This window comes from Coffea eugenioides, chromosome 2, assembly GCF_003713205.1.
Source record: "Coffea eugenioides isolate CCC68of chromosome 2, Ceug_1.0, whole genome shotgun sequence".
NCBI lineage: Eukaryota > Viridiplantae > Streptophyta > Magnoliopsida > Gentianales > Rubiaceae > Coffea > Coffea eugenioides.
The window spans coordinates 36,719,404-36,746,006 of record NC_040036.1 but is presented as its reverse complement, the minus strand read 5'-3'; the positions used below and the strand labels follow the sequence as shown (position 1 = coordinate 36,746,006).

At 33.6% G+C, this 26,603-nt stretch overlaps 1 protein-coding gene across 1 annotated transcript; it reads right to left on the bottom strand.

Annotated features, from left to right (window-relative positions):
• Positions 1-21,441: 21,441 nt before the first annotated feature.
• On the bottom strand, positions 21,442-23,472 carry LOC113759631 (L-type lectin-domain containing receptor kinase IV.1-like). Its single transcript, XM_027302212.1, has one exon. The coding sequence runs from the start codon at positions 23,470-23,472 to the stop codon at positions 21,442-21,444; it is 2,031 nt and encodes a 676-aa protein (XP_027158013.1).
• Positions 23,473-26,603: the final 3,131 nt, after the last annotated feature.

Below are 26,603 nucleotides of genomic sequence, written 5' to 3'. Positions count from 1 at the left end.
TAAAATTCAATACTCTAATCCTACTAACCCAGATATGAATTCTCTTAAGTCTCTTATACTAGTATATATATATATATATACATATATATATAACATAATACATATCTGTAAAATCTTTAGAATAATTAATGCGACTAATAGAATTTAAACGAGGAGTTTTACGTGAATTTGGGACTTATAGGTCTAGGCGTTTAATCGTCTGCTTGTTCGATGCCGACGTCCTCTACTTCTCCTCTACTCTTAGTTGATTCTTGCTCTAGGGGAGGCAGATGAACGAAAGGTGGGGATGGTGTTATTTTCACTCAATGGTTGTGATAAAATTCTAAACCCTAGCACTACCCACTAGTAGTTGATTTAGATAAGAGTTTTAGTTTATTATGTACTCTTATCCCATCTTATATCCTTACTAACCCATAGTTAATCCTTTACCCCATCCTACAGTTATTTTATTTATTTATTTTTTTAACCCATAGTAATTTTACCTTTTTAATTAATTGGGAAAAACAAAATGATAAAAACATGTGCAAAAACATGGGTTTTACATTCTACCCCCTTACAAAAAGTTTCGTCCTTGAAACTTACGTGCCTTGATAAAAAGATATAGGTATCTATTCCGCATGTCCTCCTCTAACTCCTAGTTGCCTCTCGCGGTGTATGGTTAGTCCACTGCACCTTCACGTAGGATATGGTCCTTCTCTTCAGAACTTGACTTTTCCGATCCACGATTCTCAAAGGTACTTCTTCCACTGATAAGTTCTCTCTTACCTCGATGGATTGATCCTCCAAAATATGGCTCGGGTCAAATACATACTTCCTCAGTTGGGAGACATTAAAAAATTTATATATCCTCTTCAGAGCAGGTGGAAGGGTCAGTCGACCGCTAAAGGTCCAACTCTCTCTAGTATTTTGTAAGGTCCTATGTATCTTGGACTTAACTTACCACGTCTTCCAAATCTCATCACTCCCTCGGTAGGGGATATGCTTGAATATACCTTTTCTTCCGGTTGAAATTCTAAAGGTCTTCTCTTTAAATCCATCCAACTCTCGAATAACTTTAATCTTCTCCAAGGTTCGTTTCACCAAATCGGGGCCAGCGATCAACTTCTCACCTACTTCATCCCAATATAAGGGAAATCTACACTTTTGCCCATATAATGCTTCGAACGGTGCCATACCGTTCCCGCTATGATAGCTATTGTTATACGAGAATTCCATTAGTTTTACTAACTTAACCCAACTATCCGAGAAGTCTAGAGCACTAGCTCTTGCCATGTCTTCCAGAGTCTGCATGGTCCTCTTCGACTGACCATCCGTTTGGGGATGGAAGCCGGTACTTAATTTTAGATTAGTCCCCATAACCTCTTGACAAGATGACCAAAATCTAGACGTGAATTTAGGGTGCCGATCCGACACTACTCTCGCAATTCATTTTCAAACTAGATATCACATTCTCTCCCCTTTTAAAGGTTTCGTCCTCGAAACCTAAAAGACATAAACATCAAAATAAGTTAACAAAATTATCAATATTCTTGCAATACATCTTGAGAATTATTCTTACAATGTCTAAATTGGATTTCCTTATTGAATTGCATTAGCCTTCTGCTGCGCACTCTTATTTATCTCAATACCTTCCATCTTCATATATATGTAGCTCAGATGGACATAATATCTCTCACAAATCCGGCATTCTAAATATCAACTTATAATGCTCCATAGAGATCAACCTATAGAAAGGATGCCATAAACACTAACAGTACCATTTCTTCTTTTGTCACACATTCTATCACAACTTACTTATCCACTATCACAAAAAGTAGTCATTATCTCGATATACGGGTTCCTGCCCATTGTGTGTAATTGGTAATAAGAATATCTTATTTCCCTCAAATCTCATATCTATCTCATTTTAAATTCCAAAAAGATCAATAATACCTCAAATAGCATCACTCCTATTGCCAAATCCTATAACCTGAGTTATTATACCACTAAATGCCATGAGAATCTTATTTCCTTCGGTCATTTTTTTTCCTAGCTCAATTCAATTTCCGAAAACATTAATATTTCAAATATCATTTCACAAACCTCTTGATCATACAAAAATTATCACCAAATTCTCATATAGGAAATTAATAATTAACTTTATCATAACCTTGGTAAAGCATTATCTATGCATAGAATTTCAAACTCTCACAAGTTTAGAAACATACCATAAGTCAATTAATTGTACTTTTTACACTATTAGAACTTAGAGTACGAAGAGAATTTATCAAGAATTATTGTTAGATTCTCCCTATATGATATGATTTTTTTTTTTAATGTAGAACACATTTATCTATAGCTTTTTTTGAGATTGGATGAGCATCACGAAAATATTTTGTACAAGGTTATAGAATATAATTATTTATAATATTTATTTATTTTCTTTTATTGTTAACTTATGTTTCTTGGTGTATACATATTTATAGAAATTATATACTTATTCAAAAATCTTGATTAACATTTGTTTGCAAAATAAATTTTTTTAAAACAAGAACTATGTAAGATAATGTATTCTAAGAAATTTTTAACATATTTATTGACTAAGCACGATGTAATAATGCCAATAAGCTAGTTCAATAATTGTTTGGGGCATAGATCTAATCGTTGTAAATCTCAAAAAAGATAAGTCTATTCACTCTTGACCACATCTCCCACCGAAGGAATACTACTACTAGACTATATCAATTTGTATGGGATAAGACCATACACCTATTAGTTGTCACCAATAGTGGTAATAGTTCAACTGGAATAAAATAGTAGCATCATCAGTAGTACTTCTATCCAGGTAAGAACACTATATATAGAGCTTGATTGCAAATAGAAAAGATCCACAACATTTCATTCTTCGTCCTTTGAAATGGTTTCATCCGTGAAGCCTAATCCCAAGTCAAGATAAGTCAATATAATCTCCAATATCGTTGTCACCCATTGTGCAATTAATCCTACACTACTTAAATTGGGTCTCTTCATTTAATCCATCACGCTTGATGCATACTTTAATTCCTTGATACTTTCAATTTCCTGCAGACAATACTTCAAATATATATAATATTTCCTACACATCTGACATCTTAAACTTAAAATGTGCAATCAAAATCATATATAATAAAAGGACATCATAAACACCAATAGTACCATTTCGACTTAAATCACACATGCAAATTTTTAAGCCTATTTATTCAATCACAATTGATCATTTTCTGGTATGTATTTCTTCTAAAGAATAAATCTTACTCCAGGCTCAATTATCACTAAATACTATGAAAATCTCTTATTTCGCTCTAATCTTTTATCCAACTTCATTCCAATTCCTAAAATCACTAAAGGGCTGCTTGTTTCACAGATTGGAATCGGAAATGGAAATGGAATCATAGACTCTGGTTTTGGAATTAAAACTTTTCATTCCAATATCTAGCTTGGTTCACACATTGGAATTAGCATCATTCCAATTCCTGATGCTTGGTTTGATGAGTGTTTCAGAATTAAATGCAATTAAATTCCAAATTTACCCCTGATATAACAATTCTTCTAAAACAAAAGAATTACACATATGACAAATTAACATCTTCATAATTGTAACTACAATAGTTATTAACTTTTTGATAAAACATAAGAAAATCATAAATAATAAAAAAATTAATACCAGAAAATAAATATAGTGGCTGCATTAACAAGGAGTAAATTCCTAAAAAAAGGAGTTTTTAAACAATCACCCAAAAAGTGACGATTTTTGAGTCTCTTCCCAAAGGGTGAAAAATGCATCCAAGGAATGTGTTCTTCCAAATAAAAATGCAACTTTCAAATATGTTATTTTATGTTTTGAAAATTTGTTTAAATATGAAAAATTGGTTAAATAGCCCATAAGATACCAGCTCTTTATGGGAAACTGGCAGGTTTTGTAATATGTTTTGTACCAACTTTATGGGAAACATACCAGCTATTTATGGGAAAAATTGATTAAATAGTGTCCAAAGGAAAACTAGTATGTTTTGTATTTAACATAAATTAAATATGTGAAAGTTCAAAAAAAAAAAGAAATTGCCCATAAGATACCAGCTCTTTAAGGGAAACTGGCAGGTTTTGTAGTATGTTTTGTAGCAACTCTTTATGGGAAACATACCAGCTCTTTATGGAAAAAATTGATTAAATAGCGCCCAAAGGAAAACTAGTATGTTTTGTATTTAACATAAATTAAATATGTGAAAGTTAAAAAAAAAAAAAAAGAAATTACCCATAAGATACCAGCTCTTTATGGGAAATTGGCAGGTTTTGTATTTAATACGCTATTTAACCAATTTTTTATATTTAAACAAATTTACGAAAATTAAAATAACGTATTTGAAAGTTGCATTTTTATTTGGAAGAACGCATTTCTTGAATGTGTTTTTCACTCTTTGGGAAGAGACTCAAAAATTGCCACCCTTTAAGAAGTTAGTTTAAAAACTCTATCTTTTTGGAAATTTACTCCATTAACAAGTCGTTTGTGGTTCCTACATTAGATAATGATATGAAATAGATCTCTCCTTACATATATGAACAAAAGAAGGAGACTCAAATCACAAAAGCTAACCATACCAAATACAAATCAATTCTCTAATCCAGTCGAGAGTGCCACTCAATATCCACAATCTCCAAAAGACTAATCATGTAACCATCTAACAATCACCATAACAAAAAGAAATTGCCATCAAATCATCACTTTCCAGCTAACAATAATTTTAGTTCAGCGAGTAGATAGAGGATAAAGGAGGTTAATTACATATTGTCGTTTCATTTCTGCAGGAAGATTGTAGAACACATGAAACTTGGAAATCTGCTCCGAAAGTATGTCGGCTGCATTCATTACATCTCCACTCGGTAAAGCAAGTTTCATTAACTCAGCAACAATTTGATCTCTTCTATCGGAGACCAATTGCTCACGTTTATTCTCATTTGACATGGCTGCTGCCATAGTTGTGAAATTAGCTTGAATTCCCTCCACGAAATCTCCAAATTTGCTGGTGAGAAGTTGCAATGATGCATCAAGATCACCCCTTGTTGTTGATGCAGATTTCATTTTTTTTGACACATTTGCAATGGGAGGTGATTGTTTCTTTTGTTTCTTGGAATTTCTTGTGCTTGTTGAGCTTGGTTGAGTTGATTGCTCCATGGAATTTACTTCATCTTCTTCTACCTTATCATTATCCGAGTTTGACATAGCATCAAGCCCTTCATCTCCTTCCTCCAAATTTTGGACATCTTCCATATCTTGGACAGCTTGTGCAAAATCTTCAGCAACATTTCCAGTGGCTCTGTCTCTTCCATATACAATTTCAAGATCTCCTAAATATGGAAATTTGACATCCCAGAGGCCCTTCGCATCCTTATGAGTCTAGAGATAGCATTTCGAAGCTCGCTAATACAATAAGCATCACTCTCCCTAGTCAAATTGAATAAGTGTTGCATGCGCTCAGTGACTTTTTCTTCTTTTGATTTTATTTGGCGTCTTCTACTTTTGAGATGAATGAATATTAACTAGTACCACATCATAAACAGTGCAATAACAACCATTATCATTCCTGATAAAATCTGGCTTTGACTCGATATTTTTTGCGTTTTCTGTTTTCAATAGGCAAACGTGGAATCTTTGTCTACATAACAATATGACAACCAAACGTAAGTATTCACCAAACTAGATTACGGTATCAAAATCTTCAAATGCATTAAACATCAATTGTTCTTATTAAAAGGGCCTAGACATGCATCATACATCCGTAAACACAATGATGTATAGATATAAATAAGCATAAACAAACGAAATTGATGGTTGAAACTTGAAATCCTAATGTACGAATAACTATGAAACTGAAAGCTATTCAGGCAGACAATTTTACAAACAGGTACAGGGCATGTAGAAACCCACCCAAACTATACCAGTATTCACGGATCAAATAACCAAAAGATCAAGGATTGATTGACCTCCATTGAATGCGTAATCCAAGAAAACACATTAGAAACATAAAAATGACAAATCTAGTGACATTAACATTTATCTCACCAAAAAAAAGAACAAAATAATGTATCTGTTGAAGTACGTGAATTAAAATACATGTATTGCAACAAAATACATGGATTAAAAACATGTATTATTCTCACCAATAATAGTGTATTTGTTGCGGAAATAATGTGTAAAGTACTAAGCAATCTTCTTAATTAATTTCTTATTGGATTTTGTGACAAAAGAATATGAATTCATGGAAGGAAGACTTTTTTGCAAAACTGACAGATTGTGTAGCGTGAGTGGAATAAAAGTGAGAAGGTGATGGGTCCAGAGCATAGCATTTTGGTCCAGTTAGTGTTATTGTATCAGATTCCCTTCTTTTCTTATTTATTTTTAGCTACCCAGTGAGTAGCCTGAAAAAACAGAGAAGAAGAAAGAGAAAAGCTTGCATACGAAAAGAAAATTGCAGAGGCAAGGGAGTTTGTAATCCACTGACCTGGGATCAAGGAATTCACCCTAGTAGAAGACTCTTCAACTCTAGAATTCGTTGTCCAAGGAGAGTCGAAAGCCACTGATCTTTATGGTTGTCCAATTGGTGAAGTAGAAGAGGTAGAAAATCTGATGAAGAAGAAGAATAGAAGGTGCGGTGTGTAATGAAGAAAAAAAGAGGGTAGGTTCGTCATAAATGTTTTTGCTCGGGAATAAGTTGAGGGTTTTGTCCAAAACCTCCCAATTTACTCAGGAATGGTGAAAGTCCGATTTTTCAGAAATGATTCCAGAAATTGCATTCCAATAGACTTAACTCAAGCAACAAATAAGGGGTTCATTCCATTATTTGATTCCCAAACCCTTTAACCAAGCAGCCCCTAATATTATAAACATTATTTAACATACTTCTAGATCACATAACCTAAACTTTGATAACATTAAAAATCACGAGAATCTCTATTGCCTTAATCTTTTTTTTTTTAATCTCATTTCAATTCTCAAAACCCCGAATATCATAAACAACATTTCACATACCTCCACATCATATAACCTAAACTCTGATACTACTAAAAAAGTCACAGCAATCTCTTATTTCTTTTGATCTGTTTTTTCATCTCCTTTCAATTTCCACAATCATTAATATTCAAACATAATTTCTCGCACTCCCAGACCATGTAACCTAGGCTCTGATACCACTAAAAATGTCACGCCCCGAACCCGCACATGCCAGTCACGTGACATCCGCCGTATCCTCAAGTCTTGCTCAAGAATACAAGGCAATATCATGCTCTACTAAATTTTAAAAGTACTAAATAACATAACTAGATAAAGTGCGGTACAAATCTCATATGAAGGATAATCTACACATATCCAATAAATTCGTATATTTATTCTCTGGTTGAAACAGCGGAAACAAAAGTAAATAAAACTAATAACTAGAATTCGCTAGCTTGCTAACTTCAGTTCACTTAAGAACTAATAAAAGTCATCCTCAGGGTCTTCTATGTAAATCAACTCATACTCTTCAGAATCTGCAAAGACGGTAAAAGTGGGTTGAGCGACAAATCGTTCAGTAGGTAATATCTACCTCTCTGTTGGACCATACACTCATAACTTTATAGATACATATATAGAAATAAATCAAACCATTTGCACATCGATCACATCCATAATCATGAAAGTAACGTTGTTTATAAAATAATCAGTAGCAACGAGTGGCAAGCAATTTAAAAGCATCTTATTGATAACTGTAAATGAGAAATCATAAGGTCGTAAATCATTTCATATCAATTCATAAGTCTCATCATATCAGTTCATAAATCATTCAATATCAACTCATAACAAGTACATGCAATGACCGGCTACTGAGTATTCAGCCTAGAGATTAAACCCCTTCTAGGTGGGCGACCAATAGATTTCGCGACTATCGATTGGTCTCATTCATACATGAGTCAATCGGCCGGACTTTATACCAGGCTACCATGACCTTGTCAATCGGCCGGACTCTATACCAGGCTTGTCAATCGGCCGGACTCTATACCAGGTTACCATGACAGTTAGATAGGACTATAGCCCCTATCGTCTGTTCCATGACTGTTAAACCAGGCTACCATGGCAATTAGACAGGACTATAGCCCCTACCGTCTGTTCCATGACTGTTTTGAGCTTTACACGTCATAAATTCATTTCACACCTCACATATATAATTCTTTGATTTCATAAAAGATATAGCTCGTTGGGTATATAATAACATACCAAAATATTTCAAGTAAGTCACATGGTCCATTTTCGTATAGTAAAAATATAACTTTCATAAATATCCAAGTAAAGCATTTAGTCAAATACATTTCGAATCAACACAACAAAATATGATTGACAAAAAAATTTTCATTTTGCACCTTTGAAGTCTCAGAAGGGTAAGTGCCACCTACCTTTGTCTGGCTGCTCGAGTGGGGCTACCTTAAGTCTTTTAAACTTGTATCGTACCTATCAAATGCATATGTTTCCTAATTAGTTGATATTTCCTATAGATGCATAAATATACAAACTTTGAGCGAGTCGAAGATTCATGTTTAAACCATTATATGACCCCCTAGCAGCATTTTCCTAAATTGGACAATTTCTATTTTTGAAAAGTTTCCTAAATTGGAAGGTTTCTATTTTTAGAAAGTTTCTTAATTTGGAAAGCCCTCCTTTTTGTAAAGTTTCCTAATTTAAAAGAAAGTAATTATTTATAATTATATTTATTATCTTGACTATTATCTTACTATACATATTTATAATTTATAATTGTTCATTATTATTATCGTTCTCGTCGTCGCTACTTTATTTTATTACCATCTATATATACTTGTTAATTAATTACTATTATCTTTTGCTTTACTGCCATTTTTGTGCACGTGTAGGTGTTATTATTATTTATGTGTACATGTATATATATATTGACTTATTATTATAATTATCATCTTAACTTATTCCACTTGTATTTATATTTTCTTCTTTTTTTATTTTTGTTTATATCTTTAATTTGCTCCATCTATATCTATATTGTTATTATTTTAAGCATTTAAAAGAAATCCAAAACCTATCTTATATTGTATAACTTAATCTAATAGTGATAGATTAAAACGTTTTAGATTTCTACTTAAATACCTTAGGCTAATTAAATAACCCTGACTGATGAAATCTTTTAAAATATTCACTTAATTTAGGTTGGGTCTTGAAATTTAGTTCCTATGTTAGTCCAAAAAGGTGGGTTGATTATACCTAAAATTTAATTATTGAACATTCACTAAATCCATACTATATTTTTGGTCTCAAATATACTTGCTATTTTTTCATATTCTATTATTATTATTATTATGACCTTTTATTATTCGCAATTTTTTTCCTCCTTTTGGTTGGCCCTTTGGCCACCCTTCCGGCTTGTGAAGAGATGAGGGTCTGATTACTCTCATTTCCTTTCCTACTTGGTCAATGTCGCCAGCCATTTGCCGGCGACTTTCCTCCTAAATTTATTTTTTTATTTTTTGCATTGCTGAAGCTAAAGTTTCAACAATGGCGCACAATTAGTAGCCGCGACAAGCCACTGCTCTCCCCTTCCCCCTCCTTTTTTTTATAACTTTCCAACAGATTTGGGTAAACCCTATTCATCCCATAATTAAAATTCAATACTCTAATCCTACTAATCCAGATATGAATTCTCCTAAATCTCTTATACCAGTATATATATCTATATATACATATATATATATATAACATAATACATATCTGTAAAATCTTTAGAATAATTAATGCGACTAATAGAATTTAAATGAGGTGTTTTCACGTGAATTTGGGACTTACAGGTCTAGGCGTTTAATCGTCTACTTGTTCGATGGCGACGTCTTCTACTTCTCCTGGACTCTTAGTTGATTCTTGCTCTAGGGGAAGCAGACGTAAGAAAGGTGGGGATGGTGTTATTTTCTCTCTATGGTTTTGATAAAATTTTAAACCCTAGCACTACCCACTAGTAGGTGGTTTAGATAAGAGTTTTAGTTTATTATGTACTTTTATCCCATCTTATCTCCTTACTAACCCTAATTTATCCTTTACCCCATTCTATAGTTATTTTATTTATTTATTTTTTTAACCCATAGTAATTTTACCTTTTTAATTAATTGAAAAAAATAAAATGATAAAAACATGTGCAAAAACATGGGTTTTACAGGTTTGGCCTATATATTGGGCATTAATAATTATTGCCTTTATCTTATTGTAGAAGATAATTAATTAAATGCATAGAAAACAGTTATTTTGCTTCATAGATATTTTACTTTGACTCTTTATAAATCTTCTTCCCTTGTACATTTTGTGTATACACAGATTGAACTTTGCTTCTAGTTGTTTGTTCGAAATGACAAAAGAAGTTCAAATTCTTTTTTACTTTTAATTTCTCTGATACATAATATGAAAAATGTCCAATGGAAAATGGTTTGTTTCTTTGTAATTATAAGCTCAAGTATGATGATTAAATGGTTTATTTGTTCATGTGGATCTATTCTTTATTCTAAATAGTTTCTTATTGGTATATGTTGCTTTACTGGTTTATTTCTTAAATTTTCCTCAGCCATATGGTAAACATATAAATTATTAAAATTCTTTTGGACTATTTCTTTATTTACTACAGAAATTAATCATTCATTGTCTAATTTCCTTGAAACATACGCAAAATAAGTTCAAGAATTTACCTAAATATTCATGTATTCAAGAAAATCGCATAGGTTCTTTCATTACAATGAGGTTAGAATATCTTATGACTCAATTTCAAGAAATGAAGCGCCGAGTTTGCGACTACTACCAGCCATGTCTAAGTTATTTTTCGTTATTCTTTGTCACTTGAATTTTCATTTGGATAGCGGTAGTGATTTGTACCTACTTTTTTTTCAAAATTTTGCTTAAAATAATGACTGACAAAAATAACATATTTTATCAACCAATAGTCCTAACTAACTGAAACAAAAATGACATATTTTATAATGATTAATCCCGGTAAAGGTTGATAAGGTTTCGTGTTTGAATGTAAGTGAGAAGAGAGAAAGAAAGGCCATTCTTTGACCATTTTTAATCAAGAATGTCATTTCCAACTCTCAAAAAGTAGAGAGTTATTCAATTTGACTAAAATGAAATGGTATCATCTCCGAAAATCTTATGAATAAAATTTTTTTGTGGCTAATTCTCATTTTTCACTAACATGCACGAGCTGTGATAATAAAATAGTAGAACTGATAGCTATATATTCCAATCTCCAAGATTGTGTACCACGATAGAAATGGTGAGTGATTGACCTAAATACTCTGTTAAGACCTTGTATCCTCAGCCATTACCACATTTGTGTAGATTGTCATATCTATAGTTCCACACCACATTGCCAAAGGACACCATATTGTGACTCGGAATATTTGTTGCCAGAAAAGCAAGTCGCTAAATCAGCTAGCTAGTCCCATTTGTTGGGGCTATGTTATTTAGTCCTGAGACCAGAAAATCATTTTACACTTTCGGCTTTTCACTAACTTGTACTAATTCTCAAAAGGATTGCTGGTGCACTTTTTGTTTTTATTATACGAAGAATTAGCAATGACTCCAAAGGTAACTTCAAATTTTCATTCTCACCATCCTCTTGCACACTTTTTTCTCCTTTCATTGCTAAAACATTTTAAAAGGATTGAAAACTATAAATTTATCAAGAAACAAATATGACTTGCAAACTTTAGAAATCTAAATAACTTGTAACCTAGTAATCAGTGCACTAAACTCCAAATTTGTCCGTGCATAATGCTAAGAGAAGATTCGGAAAGTCCAAAAGATAAGGACGATTGGTCTCTTTTTTATTTTTTCGCAGCTAGAGATCCTGGTTATCATAAAATTTATCCTAAATACACAAGGCAATCAAGAAGTTTCAGATACAATTAATTCTTTGAGAGGATTATTTACCGAGTTTAAGAAGTTTCTTTTATTAGTATTTAGAAGAAAAGCCAATTAGAAAGTAAATAGCCTAGAAAGGTTTCATTTTCAGTCAAAATAAAGCAGATAGAGGCTCATTATTCTCATCTTGGATCGTTCTTCCTTTCTTCTTGATTCTTTTTTTCCTCATATTTATCTTAGATCCCACATGCACTTATGTCCATTTCTAAAAGTTTTAGGATAAATTACATATAACCTACTATGATTTTACATAATGCCAAATGATTTCCCAAAAGTTTCAAAATAACCACGTAACCCCCTGTGGCTTTATGTAAAGTGAAAAATTGATAGAATGCATAATTAGTTATGGCAGTTAGACTACGAGCACTCTAAAAGTGCCTATGATGAATCATAATACCCACTTAGCGCTCCCTATAGTTTACATAAATATCCTAATTACATCCCTGTGATTTTGCATTTATCCATGTAATTTCCCTATGTGACGACCCCACCTCCCCCTAAGGCGAACCAGAGGGCTTAGCGGGTCGCTTGCCCAACTCGCGCCAGGACTCGAAGTCAAAAGCAAATAAAAGCTAAACCAAAAGAGTACTATTCACATTATATACATCGGCAAAAGAGTTCTATTTACATCCCCAAAAGTAACTACCCATACCATTACATCCTTATGATTATAACCAAAACCAAAGAGTAGACCCTAAGAAGGGTCCTTACACGGATCACTATAATAGGGAAAAACATATTAACTATTCGGTTATTACAAACAAAACCCAACTATACTAGTGATGGTGCCAAAATTTCCCCGCGTCGGCCCCTGCTAAGGAAAACAAAAGAAAAGGGGGTAAGCTATAAGCTTAGTGACTAACCAGGGGTAAAAATATAATTTTTACATGTCAACATTTGCACAGTGAGAGCAAAGCAAAAGCAGAAAAGTAACACCACATGGTAAGGATACGGGTGGCTCCCAAGCCAACTCATTTGTCGAGCTTGATCACTGGTTGACCCTTGAGATCCTGAGCCACACAGCTCGCTTCTCTTAAAGGATCCCACATAGAGAGACCATGAGCCTCAGCTCAAGTCACGAGCAATAAATGCTCTAAAATATTTTTCAAGCAATAAATGCTCTAAGTAGTTCAAGCAATAAATGCTCTAGTTCAAGCAATAAATGCTCCCAAATTGCGTCACAAGCAATAAATGCTCCGCAAATGTTTCACAAGCAATAAATGCTCCATAACAAATCACAAAATCATATTTCACAGGTATCAATAGCAACTAATGGGGTTTAGATCGAGTGCGATAAAGTACACCCTCGCCTAAGTGCCCATTTTTCATAGTAAACTCATATTAGTATTGAGTTACACAGAAACCCTGATTACTCACCTAAAGAGCAAGTATAACGAGAGAAAGTACGGAAATGAATTCAAGTCGTCAGCTAGTGGGCCCCACCGGCTCCGTCTAGCCCGTCACCGCCTGTAGCAGAAGGTTGAGCCATATTATCACACAAACAACTACTAAAGTGCGTAAATTAAGCAAAACGGCAAAATTGGCACATGCATGTGCGGAATCGGCAAACGGAAATGGAAACGGCCGGCAAACGGAAATGGGCATAGTTACTGTCCCAAACTGTTTTGACCATAAGTTGGGCTAGGAATGTCGGATTAAAGTGTATGAGATACCGTTTCGAAGCTAAAAGAAAAGGCTACAACTTTCGTGAAGACACCTAAATCCGTATCTGAACAGAAATAGGTCGAAAGTATGGAAAACAGTGCCAGAAGTTCGCACTTTAGGGTGACGGACAGGGTATGTTTGCCAGACCATAACTCACAGCTCACAAACCCAAATCAAGAAATTCCAAAGGCATTGGAAAGCTAAGACATAAGGCTAAAACTTTTATGTTTTGGCCAAGACCTGGATCAACTCAGAACAGAACGAAAAATGAGTGCCAAATTACCTGTCAGAACTGTCCAGTGTTCAAGGCAGTTCTGACTCACGATCTTGTTTTGGCTATAAAGGGAGCTACGAAGCTCGGATTTGGATGCACTTTATACCGTTTTGAATCTGAAACAAAGATCTACATTTCTTATGAAGACACCAACACCCAGTTCCATCGTTATCCATGCGAACTGAGCATGGTCAGAAGCTAATTTACAAAATGTGACCAAACCAGAATTTGAAAGCTGAGTGAGGGTTTTGGCTATAACTCAGCCTACACACCTCCGTTTGACCTGAAATTTTGTAGGAATAACAAGGACTTAAGAAGCTACAACTTTCGTGTTTTGAGCAGCTTCCAAATCAGCACGCAGCATAAATAAAAACAGAGCCTAATTCGGATTTGTGGACTGCCCTGTTTCCAGTTTTGCCGGTTTTGTGTATTGCAACCGTGTGATCCGTTTCTCTAATTCTTATACAAGTCTTCTAACCAATTTCATACCAAATAATATTACATATATCAGATTCTAAAAGACCTAACAATGGTCCGAAATTTTCTCCGCAAATTATCATAAAATTACCAAATACTAACCACCATTTAGATTCCAATTCCACTAGTTCTTTACTAACTTCAAAACCCTAATCAATCAAACCTTAACTTTCCAAGTTCCAACTAAACCAAACTAATTTCCCTTTTCATTAGGGTTTCATAACCAAATCTGATTTTTGCTAAAAACCAACATACAAGTGCATTTAAGATATCAAGGATTCCATTTACAAGCTCAAAACCAACCAAATCAACTTAATAGCTCATGAGACCAAAAGCCCTAATTCTACATAGCTCAACCGAAATTTAAGCAACCAGAAATCAACAACATAAACCATTAAACCACACCATAAACACCATACAAACCATACAAGTTCATATCCTCAACAAGAAACATCACTTTCATGGCTTCACAACTCAAGCACCCAACTTTACCTTTCAAAGAGAGATGATTTACCTTTCAAATAAGCTTTGTGGATGATCAAACCATCCCAATCAAGTTCCAAAGTTGTTGTTCTAGGCTCCAAGCTCAAGATTAATGGTGAAACTTGAAAAATTGTGGAAGAAATCTCCCCCTCTCTTGCTCTCTCACTCTCTCGGCCTTCCCTCTCTCTCTGTTTAGTTTTTGATTTGGTTTATGTCTTGTGTTCTCTTGGATGTTCTAGAATTAATATTTAGTCAAGACCATTAGTAGATATTTTCCACCAACCAATCACATAAAAGATGATTATTCACTTCCTAGTCCTTGCAACTTCCTTTTTGTTTTCTCACACTCTTGCCCACAAATGTTTGGAACTCTTGCACTTAACTCCATAGGATACAACTTATTCTAACCAAAATACTTTGTCACACTTAATCATTTCACTAATCACCTTATTATCTTAATCACCCACCTTAATTATTCCTTATTCCACATAAAAGTAACTAAACCACAATCTTTTTACATTAGCTAGATTAAGGGTTTTAAACCCAACTTAAGGTTGTTCAATTAGCAAAACACTAGGGAATTTACTAGTGTAAGACTTTTTAGCTTCCTAATCCTACTTAACCTTTATAAAAGAAATCGAATCCGGTATCTACTCATACGAAAACATACATTAGCATGCATTATATTTACTACCACATAAACTTATGATTAATACGTAAACTAGGGTTTTGTGTAAAAATATCAAAGGTGTAAATCCATTAGGGTTTTAATAAAATTCCAAATTAACGTTTTTCGATTCTAAAAAACAAAATCACATGTAAAGAATTACCATCATCCTTAAAATCAAATTTTATAGCAAAATTTAGCACTAATATTCCTTATTCAAAATTAAGGACGAATCGGGATCTCACACCCTATGATTTTGTACAAGGAAGCTAAGTCATTGAAGCTAAGTCATCGTTTGATTTAGCATTTAAGTGAGTGTACTATTAGTATTTCAACTAATGATGTTACATAGACTATTTTCTATTAAATTTCTAGTTCATGTGAAACTATAGAGGGTAAAATGGATATTTTGAAACAATAGCAGGGTTATATGGCAATAGATGAAACCACAGGAAAATTATTAGTAATTTATCCAAAGTTTTATTTCATACTATCAGAATAACTCATAATCAAGTATATTCTTATTTTTAAGAGTAAAATACCAAAAAACTCCTTATGGTTTGCTAAATGTTCAATTTAACTCCCTTTTGTTTAAAAACCTACACTATAACTCTATGTGATTTCAACTAAATTGAAAATTGGATGGAAAATATCCAATATAACAGTTATAAGTGAAATATCAATATTGTTTCTATATATATGAACTCCCTATGGTTTGTCGAATGTTCAATTTAACTTCTTCTGATTTGAAAAATTACATTATGACTCCTTACGGTTTCGACTAAACTGAAAATTGAATAGAAAGCATCTCACATATGGTAGGGGCAATATTGACATTTCACACACAACTGTTAGGTTTGATGCTTTCTATGCAATTTTCAATTTAGTCGAAACCACAAAGAGTTATAGTGTAGGTTTCCAAATGAAAGATAATTAAATTGAACATTTATCAAATTTCAGGGAGTTTTTTGGTATTTTACCCTATTTTTAATAGTAACACTCTTTGACGCTGCAATACTGTTAAAGGGTTCTCATTCTCATGTTATTTAGTTCATCTAATAAGCTTGTAATTTTAAAACATTCTCATTGTCATGTTCTTTTGTTCCTTTAGTAAGAAGTCATAAAATTTGTTTTATTTATGATTTTCATCATGCTCAAAAAAATAAGTTGCTTATACAAAAAAAAAAGTTAAAAGTTCAAGAATTATCTAAATACAACTTTAATTAATTGAGAAGCCTTACTTGTTATAAAAGTTAATTTTTTTGTAAATAGTTTGTTGATAGTTGAAATTTAGAGTTTTCAATGGATCATACTTTTCAATCTATTGATATACAATACGATTAAAAGGCTATTATAGCATCTTAATATCCTTTAACCTGAAAGAAACCATTTACATATTAATAGGATGCTTTTTTTGTTATTAGATTTATGATTATTTTGCCCTTGATTCTAGCCAAATATTGTATTAATTAATAGATTCTACTTATATTTGGTTAATGGTGTTAATTGTAGGAAAATGAGCAAAACGCAATTAAGAGGAGCAATTTTCCAGTATGTGAAGAATTAGTTTGATGGTGGCACGATCGAACCTGCTTTCAAGTCCAAAAGAATCGAGAATTTACTACACACAAGGATTTCTTAATTCGAGCCAGCTATGGGTACTTTTGGTTGAAGATTTGGAAGGCTTTGATTATCGCTGTTAGTAGTAGTATTGGATTAGAAAACATGAACATTATCTTTTGTAGTTTCTTTTTTCTATTTAGGAAAATATTTTATTATTTTTAGTAGTAGACACGGAGTAGAAAACAAGGGGAGAGGAAGTTGGCTGGCTTCTTGATTAGTACTTTGGCAAGAAACAAAAGTCATGATTTCATTATGTGGGAGTTAGAATTAATTCCTGTTTATCTACTTCTATCTATGTGGGGAGGAAAGAAACGTCTGTACTCGGCTACAAAATTTATTTTGTATACGGCGGGGGGTTCTATTTTTCTCTTAATGGGAGTTTTGGGGACGGCCGCTTTCTTTCTTTTCTTTCTTGGGAGTTTTTCTATTGTCGAACACTTATGCGAACACTCTCATCCAATTCGTGCGGATTTATCCTGATGATGCGCAACTAAATTCCTCTTTTCCAGTCGAGGATTAATAAAGGATTCGGTTCAACTACATCTATGAGATCTAATTATTTTATTTATTTCTTAGAAAAATCATTCAAAACGCCCCTCACATTTTGTAAAATAATTTTGTTCGTCCCTCACTTTTAAAAATATACTTTTACATCCCTTACAAATTCACATTGGTCAAATTTGGTCCCTATCTAGATTTTCGATTGATTTTTGGTCGGAATCCACCACATGCGATCATTTTTTAAGGGCAAAATTTTCAAATCAAAATTTACATAATCCAATCCATATTCCCTCACATTTCACAAAATGAATTTTTTTGTCCCTCATATTTCACAAATAAATTATTTTGTTCCTCACATTTCACAAAATGAATTTTTTCATCCTTCATATTTTACAAAATAAATTTTTTTCATGCTTCATTGATCATATATATTAATAAATTTTTTTTAATTCATGTATATATTTATTTAATTTCACCTAAATAATATGAATAGCATAAATATATCTTTATTTGATTTCGCTTGAATGTACTGTTCACTCATGTTAATTTCTTTTTACTCGAAAATTGAAAACAAGGAAGACATTTAATTCTAAATATTATCAAGTGTTTATATCGAATAAAATTTGGACAGAAAAAATAAACAAAGGAAAAGTATAACAAAGAGAAGTAAATGATTGACACCTTCAAATTTGGGTAAAAAATTTCAGCGGCCACTAAACTATTAGTCAGATCAAGTTTTGACCATCAAATAATTTTTCGTCACAAATAGGCCACTCAACTAATTAATCAATACACCTGTGACCATTGCGTCGATTAATGCTCTTAATCTATGAAATAAGTAGAACACGTGGTGAAGTGTAGGAGCAGTTTTGCCCACCATTTACATGATTAAAAGCAAAACCATGCCACGTGTTCTGCTTATTTCATAGATTACAAGTATTAATTGATGCAATGGTCATGAGTATACTAATTAGTTAGTTTAGTGGCCAACTTGTGACGAAAAATTGTTTGATGGTCAAAACTTGACCTGACAAATAATTTAGTGGTCGCCAAGGTTTTTTGTCCTTCAAATTTTAAGAGTATCAGAAGGCACGAAATTCAACTGTTGGTTTTAAGGGTAGCGACTAAAAATTTCAGATTTAAACTGCAATTTGTTAGCATGGCTATAGAATTTGAGTTAGGATCGATTAATTAGATGGCCTTATTACACAATTCAATAAATGAATTATTACCAAAATAGAAAAGGCTACAAATATTGAATAGATTTACATGGTGAAATCAAATAGATATGTATATGTGTATATATGGGTTTAAAACAAAATTGTTAGATTTAAACTCATGTATATATCTATTGAATAGCATATATATAACTACAATTAATCTGTTTAGGTGAAATCAAATAGAAATATATTACGTGCTATTCGTACTGTCCAGGTGAAATCAAATAAATATATACATGGATAAAAAAAAACTATTCATACACATGGTCAATGAGGGATGAAAAAATTTATTTTGTGAAATGTGAGGGACGAAACAATTCATTTTATGAAATATAAAGGACTATAAATGGATTATGTAAATTTTGATTTGACAATTTTGTCCCTAAAAAATGATCACATGCAAGGCACGTAATGAATTCCGACTAAAAACTAGATGAAAACCTAGGTAGGGATCAAATTTGACTAATGTGAATTTATAAAGGATGTAAAATTACACTTTTAAAAGTGAGGGACGAAAAAAGTCATTTTACAAAATGTTAGGGACATTTTGAATGATTTTTCCTAATTTCTTTTATTCATTAGTATTTGCATGTTTTCTGATTTAATTTCTCATAGTTGTTTTGTTGTTTGAATATCAAGGGCCTCAATATTTAATTCAACTTAACAAACTATTACCAGTTAGGGCAATTAAATCCGTAATTGTTTAATTATCTTAAATTAGTGGTGACTAGTGTGATTGGTTTCATGTTAGGGAAACATATGATCTAATTTAAATGAACTCTGATAGTATGTTTGTTGATTAGAATAGGGTTTTTCTAGTTTCTAATGCAATCAATAAATTAAATTCTACGGGCGTACCTAGGGTTATTTTTTGGTTAAGGAAGTGGTTAACAGGCATACCTTAACTATCGAGACGGTAAGGAAAAGTTGGTTGTCATCACTTATTTGGCAACTATAACCTATTTATTAACAAATAGAAGAAATAATTCTTGAATCAATGAATAGTTGCATGAACCACTTCTGAAAGTATCTCTTTGGCTAGGGCTTGTGTATTTATTGATTTAATTTCAATTCTCTTCTATTTGCAAATTCTTATTTAAGTTTTTTGTTTAGTTTAATTTCAATTTTCCAAACTTCCCCAGTTAATTTTCACTTGAAAAGAAACGAATTTCCCTCAATCCCTGAAGAGACGACCTTACCCACCGCTATTCGTAAATTTATATTTTTGTTGAGTAGGTTTTTATTATTGCATATGTTCAACACTTGTCACATATGAAGATGTATACCAAGCTATTCCAAAACATTCTTGTATGCACCATTAATCTACAATTGACATGACTCCTCAATTATCAATTCATGGTTGGCGTGATGTTGTAATAAGCAATCTTTTAATTCGTGAATTTTGATTGCCACTACTTGATTATTTGCAAAATCGCTACATTAAAGTTTAGAAGTTCCAATGTAGATAAAACACAATAATATGTTATATTACTAAAAGCATATAAAAATCAAGTTTGGAAGAAAAACCTATATGGTATAAGAAAGATGGAAGAGTGATATCCTTCTACTTCATCTTTTTCTTCTTTAATCTCGTGAATGCTCTCCCTCTATGTGATTTGAATTCCAATTGATACATACTCCTATTTAATACTTGTCTTTTAGATCCTCAATAGCTAGCATCCACCAGCGAAAATTGAAAAATAACATAAAGAGTAAAGAAGTACTTTACATCAAAAAGAGTTCTTAAACTAAAGTTATAAAGCCGTTGCTTTTGCTATTATTTATCTGAAAGTCAATAAATCATAACATAAGCTGCTAAGAATTTACGTGAAAATTTATCATGTTTCTCTGCCTCATCATGTTACTTATTCCAATAAATGATAATTAGGATCATTTAGGAGAGGGAACGTGTAACAAATGTTTAGCTTTGTATGTACGTATGTGATTGCTAATCAAGTGGTTAAATTTGATTAAGACTTGGCAACTGAGATTGTTTTGCTCTCCCCTGCACGTAATAGACTTCTAAAAGTAGTCATAACTGATTCCCTTGAACTAAAATTTGGACTCAACAATTTACTCTCCTCAAAAGTTGTCTTCTCTGCACGCGATAGACTTTTGAAAGTTGTCTTCTCTACACGTAATGGACTTCTGAAAGTTGTCTTCTCTGCACGTAATAGACTTTTGAAAGTAGTCATAAGTGATTCCCTTAAACAAAACTTGGACTTAGCAAATTTTAGGAGTATGGAAATGGGATTTAGGTGTACGGATTCATTAAGAAGAAATATGACTCTAATTGACGGAAGTAGTTCCCTGTAATTAAATGAGTACGACAAGTTATTAGTAGTAAAAGAAGTTAAAGATGTTTTAGACGTGTAATAATTTCATTAAGGATATATTAGGTGTTACAAAAGAACGGAAGAACACGATTACATTGTATAGTAATAAATAGATAGATAGATAACTGCACAGAATTGGACAAAAGCACAATCGCTTACAAACTTACTCAATTGTCATTCTACACTTTCTAACCAAACAGAATTATAAGAAGCATATTAATCGATCAACGGCCACCAGAAAGAACAGAATCAGCAATGAAAGAAGAAGATTTAGAACATGGCTTCTCCGCAGAAGATGGATAGGAGCTAATAAAATCATTAGAGCCATCATAACCTGCAGATGCCAAGCCATTTGCAGTAATACCAAGAGATGGCAATTCAGGTAGTTCCGCAGAGCATTCCAAGTAGAGCAGAACTTGCCGCATGCTTGGCCGAGCAGTGGGCTCAGAATGCGAGCATAACAGACCTAGCTTCAACACCAATTCCGCCTCCTCAATCACATAATCAGCTCCCAATTTTGGATCAACCGCCTCAAGAATTTCACCTCTATTCCAGCATGAATACACGCGATCAACCAAAACCACATCCTCCGTGGGCGCTGCTGGCTCGATTGGCCTCCTCCCGCAGGCAACCTCAAGCATAAAGGCCCCGAATGCATAAACATCCGTGCCTGTTGTGGCCTTTCCCCTTCTATTAAGCTCAGGGGCAAGGTAACCAAGAGTTCCCACTACATGGGTAGTTTGTGGGGCAGTTCCATGATCATATAACCTTGCAAGCCCGAAATCTCCTAACCTTCCATTCAATTCACTGTCTAATAATACATTGCTAGCTTTTACATCCCTGTGAATAACTACTTGCTCCCATTCCTCATGTAGATAAAGCAATCCAGATGCTACACCTTTAATAACTCGAAATCTTTCATTCCAATTGAGGGTGTAATCCTTCTGGTTGTATAAGAACCTGTCCAGACTCCCATTGGACATGAATTCATAGACCAAAAGCAACTCGCTCTTGCGCCGACAATAACCCAAGAGTGGCACCAGATTTCGATGGCGCAGACGGCCAATACTAACTATTTCAGCCACAAATTCTCTTATTCCCTGTCTTGATTCATGAGATACCTTCTTGACGGCAACCTCAATGTTGTTTGTTGGCAGAACTCCTCTGTAGACCTTTCCAAACCCTCCTGCACCTAGTAAATCTTTATCTTTAAACCCTTTGGTGGCAATGTATAAATCTTTGTACTTGAACCTGTGTGGTCCGTAAGCAAGTTCCCATTCTTCCACCACTTCTGCAAACTTCCTCTTCCTCCTTACATAGTAAACTACTCCTGAGATCGCAATTGATGTTGAAATTACGCAAATCAGGGGCAAGCCGATTGTCAAAAGTTGAGACGCCTCCTTTTTTCCAACTCGAGGAAGCTTTGGAAGCCTACTGAGATCGAGCCTTTGTGCAATCCCATTTATCTGGAAGCTCCATCCCAGGATATAATGGGATGTTGGTCGTGAACCCGTGGATGATGAGAATCCAACATACATTTTCCTCTTCAATATTGGTGAAAGATCGTAGGACAGAGTCAAGAGAGAAGCATTTGGCTTACCTTGTGACAACGGAGCTAATGTAACATCTATTTGCTTATCCAACCCATTATATTCCACCCAAATTTGAATTGGCTGGCCACTAGTAAGACTTATATCTAAATCTGAACCATTACTAGCCTGGTATCCTGCTGGCTTTGCTGCTTTAGACCTTAAACTGTTAATATCTATACCAACATGATTGTCATTGATATCACCGAAGTCATTGGTCTCGTCAGTGTCCAGCTCCACCCCGAAAACGTGATTAGTGGCATTGCCATTGTTGCTCTCATTGAACAGGCCCAAGAACCCCTTCGATTGAGCCCCTGGAAGACCTCTTGTTGGTGCAATCACGAAAACAATCCCGTGACCACCTGCCAGGGTTGGAAATTCTGGCACCATAGCGAAGACGAAGTAGGTGGAAAAGGAGAAAACTGAACTGTTCGAGGTGTTTTTGAAATTGATGGGATTGGGAAAAAAGGCATGCCCCATGCCCCCTTTTCTGGAGTCAGATGTGTTGGTCAGCTCAAGGATGCCATTTCTTCTGATTCTTGCTGCTCCATCAACAATCAGGTTCGCTGATTGGAACCCGTTATAGCTGAATCCGGGATCGTTCAAGGCTGCGCATCCAGCCAGTATACACGCCACCACCAGTACTAAAGTTGTTTTGAGTAACATTGTGAAATTAGGCTTGTTTTCTTCTGTATGCTATAGAATTTATCTTGGCGCCAAATCAGTTCTTGACTAGTCTATAATAACAAGAATAAGAGGCTACTGTTCTTTTCACCTTCTTTTTTGTTTTTCTTCCTTTCGTGTTTTGATGAAAAGGATAGTCAATCCCGTATGTTCCACATAAATGCGACCTCAAAATTTCTACATTCACCCGTCAAAGACTCGTAGGCGAATGAAAATTTCGCAGCATATCACTGAGTAGTATCTAGATCTCCAACCTTCTTTGATTACTCCGCGTACACTTGCATCGCAGTCTTCCCCGTAGATGCATAAGTGACTTCCATTGGAAAATTTGATTTTTCAAACTACGAATTCTAACCTTTGTAGGACGTATAGTTATCGATCTTTCTGTTTGTGCATTCTTCGGTCAATTTTACCTAAGACTTTGAAATTTCAATGGTTATACGTAAAAGGAGATTATGAATCTATGATGATTCTCAAAATCCTGTTTAGCCTGGAAGGACATAAGAAATAGAGGTAAAGAGATTTTACGGATGATTTTTTTTTAATCATTTTTTTTTTTTTTTGCATAGACCAACTTATGTAAAAGCGACCAAATGTTATTGCATGTAATTTGAATAGGTAGTCAGAAAAACTTCATACAAGTCGTTTGCCAACATTATTTGGATCAATCATAAAAGGACTCTGAATTCATAACAGATCAAAATGTTTGAGTATAACCTTTTTTTTTCAGTAAAAAATAAATAAAACCATGCGAGACTAGTCAAATATATATTGCCTCAATAAATCCCTCCTTAGTCATCAATGTAGTAGACTAGAGTTGCAGTCTGTGTGTTCAAATTGAAACACAATTTGTTCAACAATAAAATTTGCTTTAAATCAGTGTAAGTGTAGAAATTATTTTTGCAAAACCACACGTGGCAAAATCCTATAGCATCAAATACTTGGCGAACTTAGATCAAGGCCTTTCAAATTGAGTTTTATCCAATTCAGTCGGTTCTTATAATTCTCATAGTAACTTTTAGCACAAACTCATACAATTTTGATGTTATCATAGTTGTTATTTTAATTTAATTGTATGAATTGAAAATTTCATATCTACATCAAAATTGTATCAATTTGCACTAAGGGTCCGTTTGTTTCGGGTGAAAATGTTTTCCAGGAAAATATTTTCCTAATTTCCCGTGTTTGGTTGCACAAAAGTTACTGAAAACATTTTCCTATGTAAAATATTTTCACTCATCTTATGAAAAACAACTTCCCTTCCAAATTTTTTTTTAGTGTAAACAGGAGGACTCGAACCCAAAACCTCTTCCTTACACTCCCTCCCCCGTACCACCCAACCCAACCCAACCCTCCCCCTAGTATATTCAAAATAAAAAAAAAACCTCATCCTACTCATCCTATGCTAGTAATTAATTATGTATAATAGGGACATTTTTTTCTAGAGAAACTATCAGCAGTAAGAGTGCAAGATATATGTCACAATAAGCATTGCATGTAATTGATATTTGACACTAAATGGCCAGCAATTTGTTTATTGCTTAAGGATATATTTTTTATTCATATATACATTTCTCCAAGATTTTTTAAAGTTAAACAATGAAATAAATTTTTTTATTTTGCATGGGAAGAAGTATGTAGTTATAATGTGTAGAAAGTAAAGATAGAGATAAAAGTGAAAATATTTCAAAAGTTAAACAAACACCAGAAAAATGAAGTAAGAAAATATTTTCAATAAGTTGACCAAACACCTGAAAATGATGAAAGGGAAATGATTTTCATGGAAAATTACTTCCACGAAAAAAATTTTCCCAAGGAAAATATTTTACTTCCAACCAAACAGACCCTAAATGTTATAACAATCACATAACGGGACACAACTGAACACTCCAGCTTGAGAGGTAATGGATGCGGCTGACTTGCCTAGTTCCAACTAAAGCGAGACCCCGGCCAAAATGTCAAGCCACGACCATTTAAATATGGGCTAGCCTTGGAAACTTCAAGTCCAGACCCGCTGAAAACCTAGGTCCAAGGTCCAGTCCAGTCCCGGTCACCATGCAAACCAGTGACCCAAAATTCTAGCCATATGGCCATTCTTGATTTTGACAGCAACAAACAAAACAAGTATTTAAATATGGGCTAACCTTGGAAACTTGAAAGCCAGACCCGGTGTAGACATAGGTCCAAGGTCCAGTCTGGTCCAGTTCGGGTTATCATGCTAACTAGTGGCCCAAAGTTCTGGCCACATGGCCAAACTTGATTTTGAAAGTTTTTTTTTTTTTTCTACCGAAAATGGTAAGAACACACACACACAGTTAGATTAATATTCAGGGAGACACCAAAAAACGGCCCAAAGGACAATTTAAGAGAGATCCACAAAGCAACCCTGTTCAGCCAATTGGTAACTGCAAGTTACAAACTTAACAATTTTATTCCTACGCTGGCAAAAGAAGAAATGGTTTACATGCCAAACTCGACTTTTGAGAATACATAACATTTCTGAATATGGTTAATTTGTTTAGAGAGAAAATGAGACAATGAATAGAATTGCCGCTATTGGATATCTACATTTGTGTCTTTTAATTACAAGCTAGCTAAATCTACACGTTCACAATCTAAATTCACATCTTTATAATCAGTTGACTGAAAAATCCCTAATATTTATGGGGCTTTGGTAGAAAATTTTTCAATAAAAAAAATTAGTTTTTTTTTTTGTGAAAATAGATGGCACCAATTTTGGATTTAAAATTTACATCATTATGAATGATCTTAAAATTTCTGACCTTTTTTCATTCACTTTGATGACATTTATTTATTTTTCCTCTTATTTGGTGGAGAGAATGTTTTATATCTTTTTATCATGTAAGAGGAGATAAGAGATTTTTTTTAATTGTGTGAATAAAATATTTTTATCTTTTTGTCACATTGCACTTTAATGTTAATTAAAGTATAATTTTAAAAAACACTAACGGATCGATGATTAGGATGATGGTATCAAACAATTTCAATTAATTAAAATTTATAATTGATTTTTTAAGCATCTTTTGTTGCATGAAAGACAAGTTTTGCTATTGGAAAAAGTTTCTATCAAACTCCTATGGGCTTTATTATCA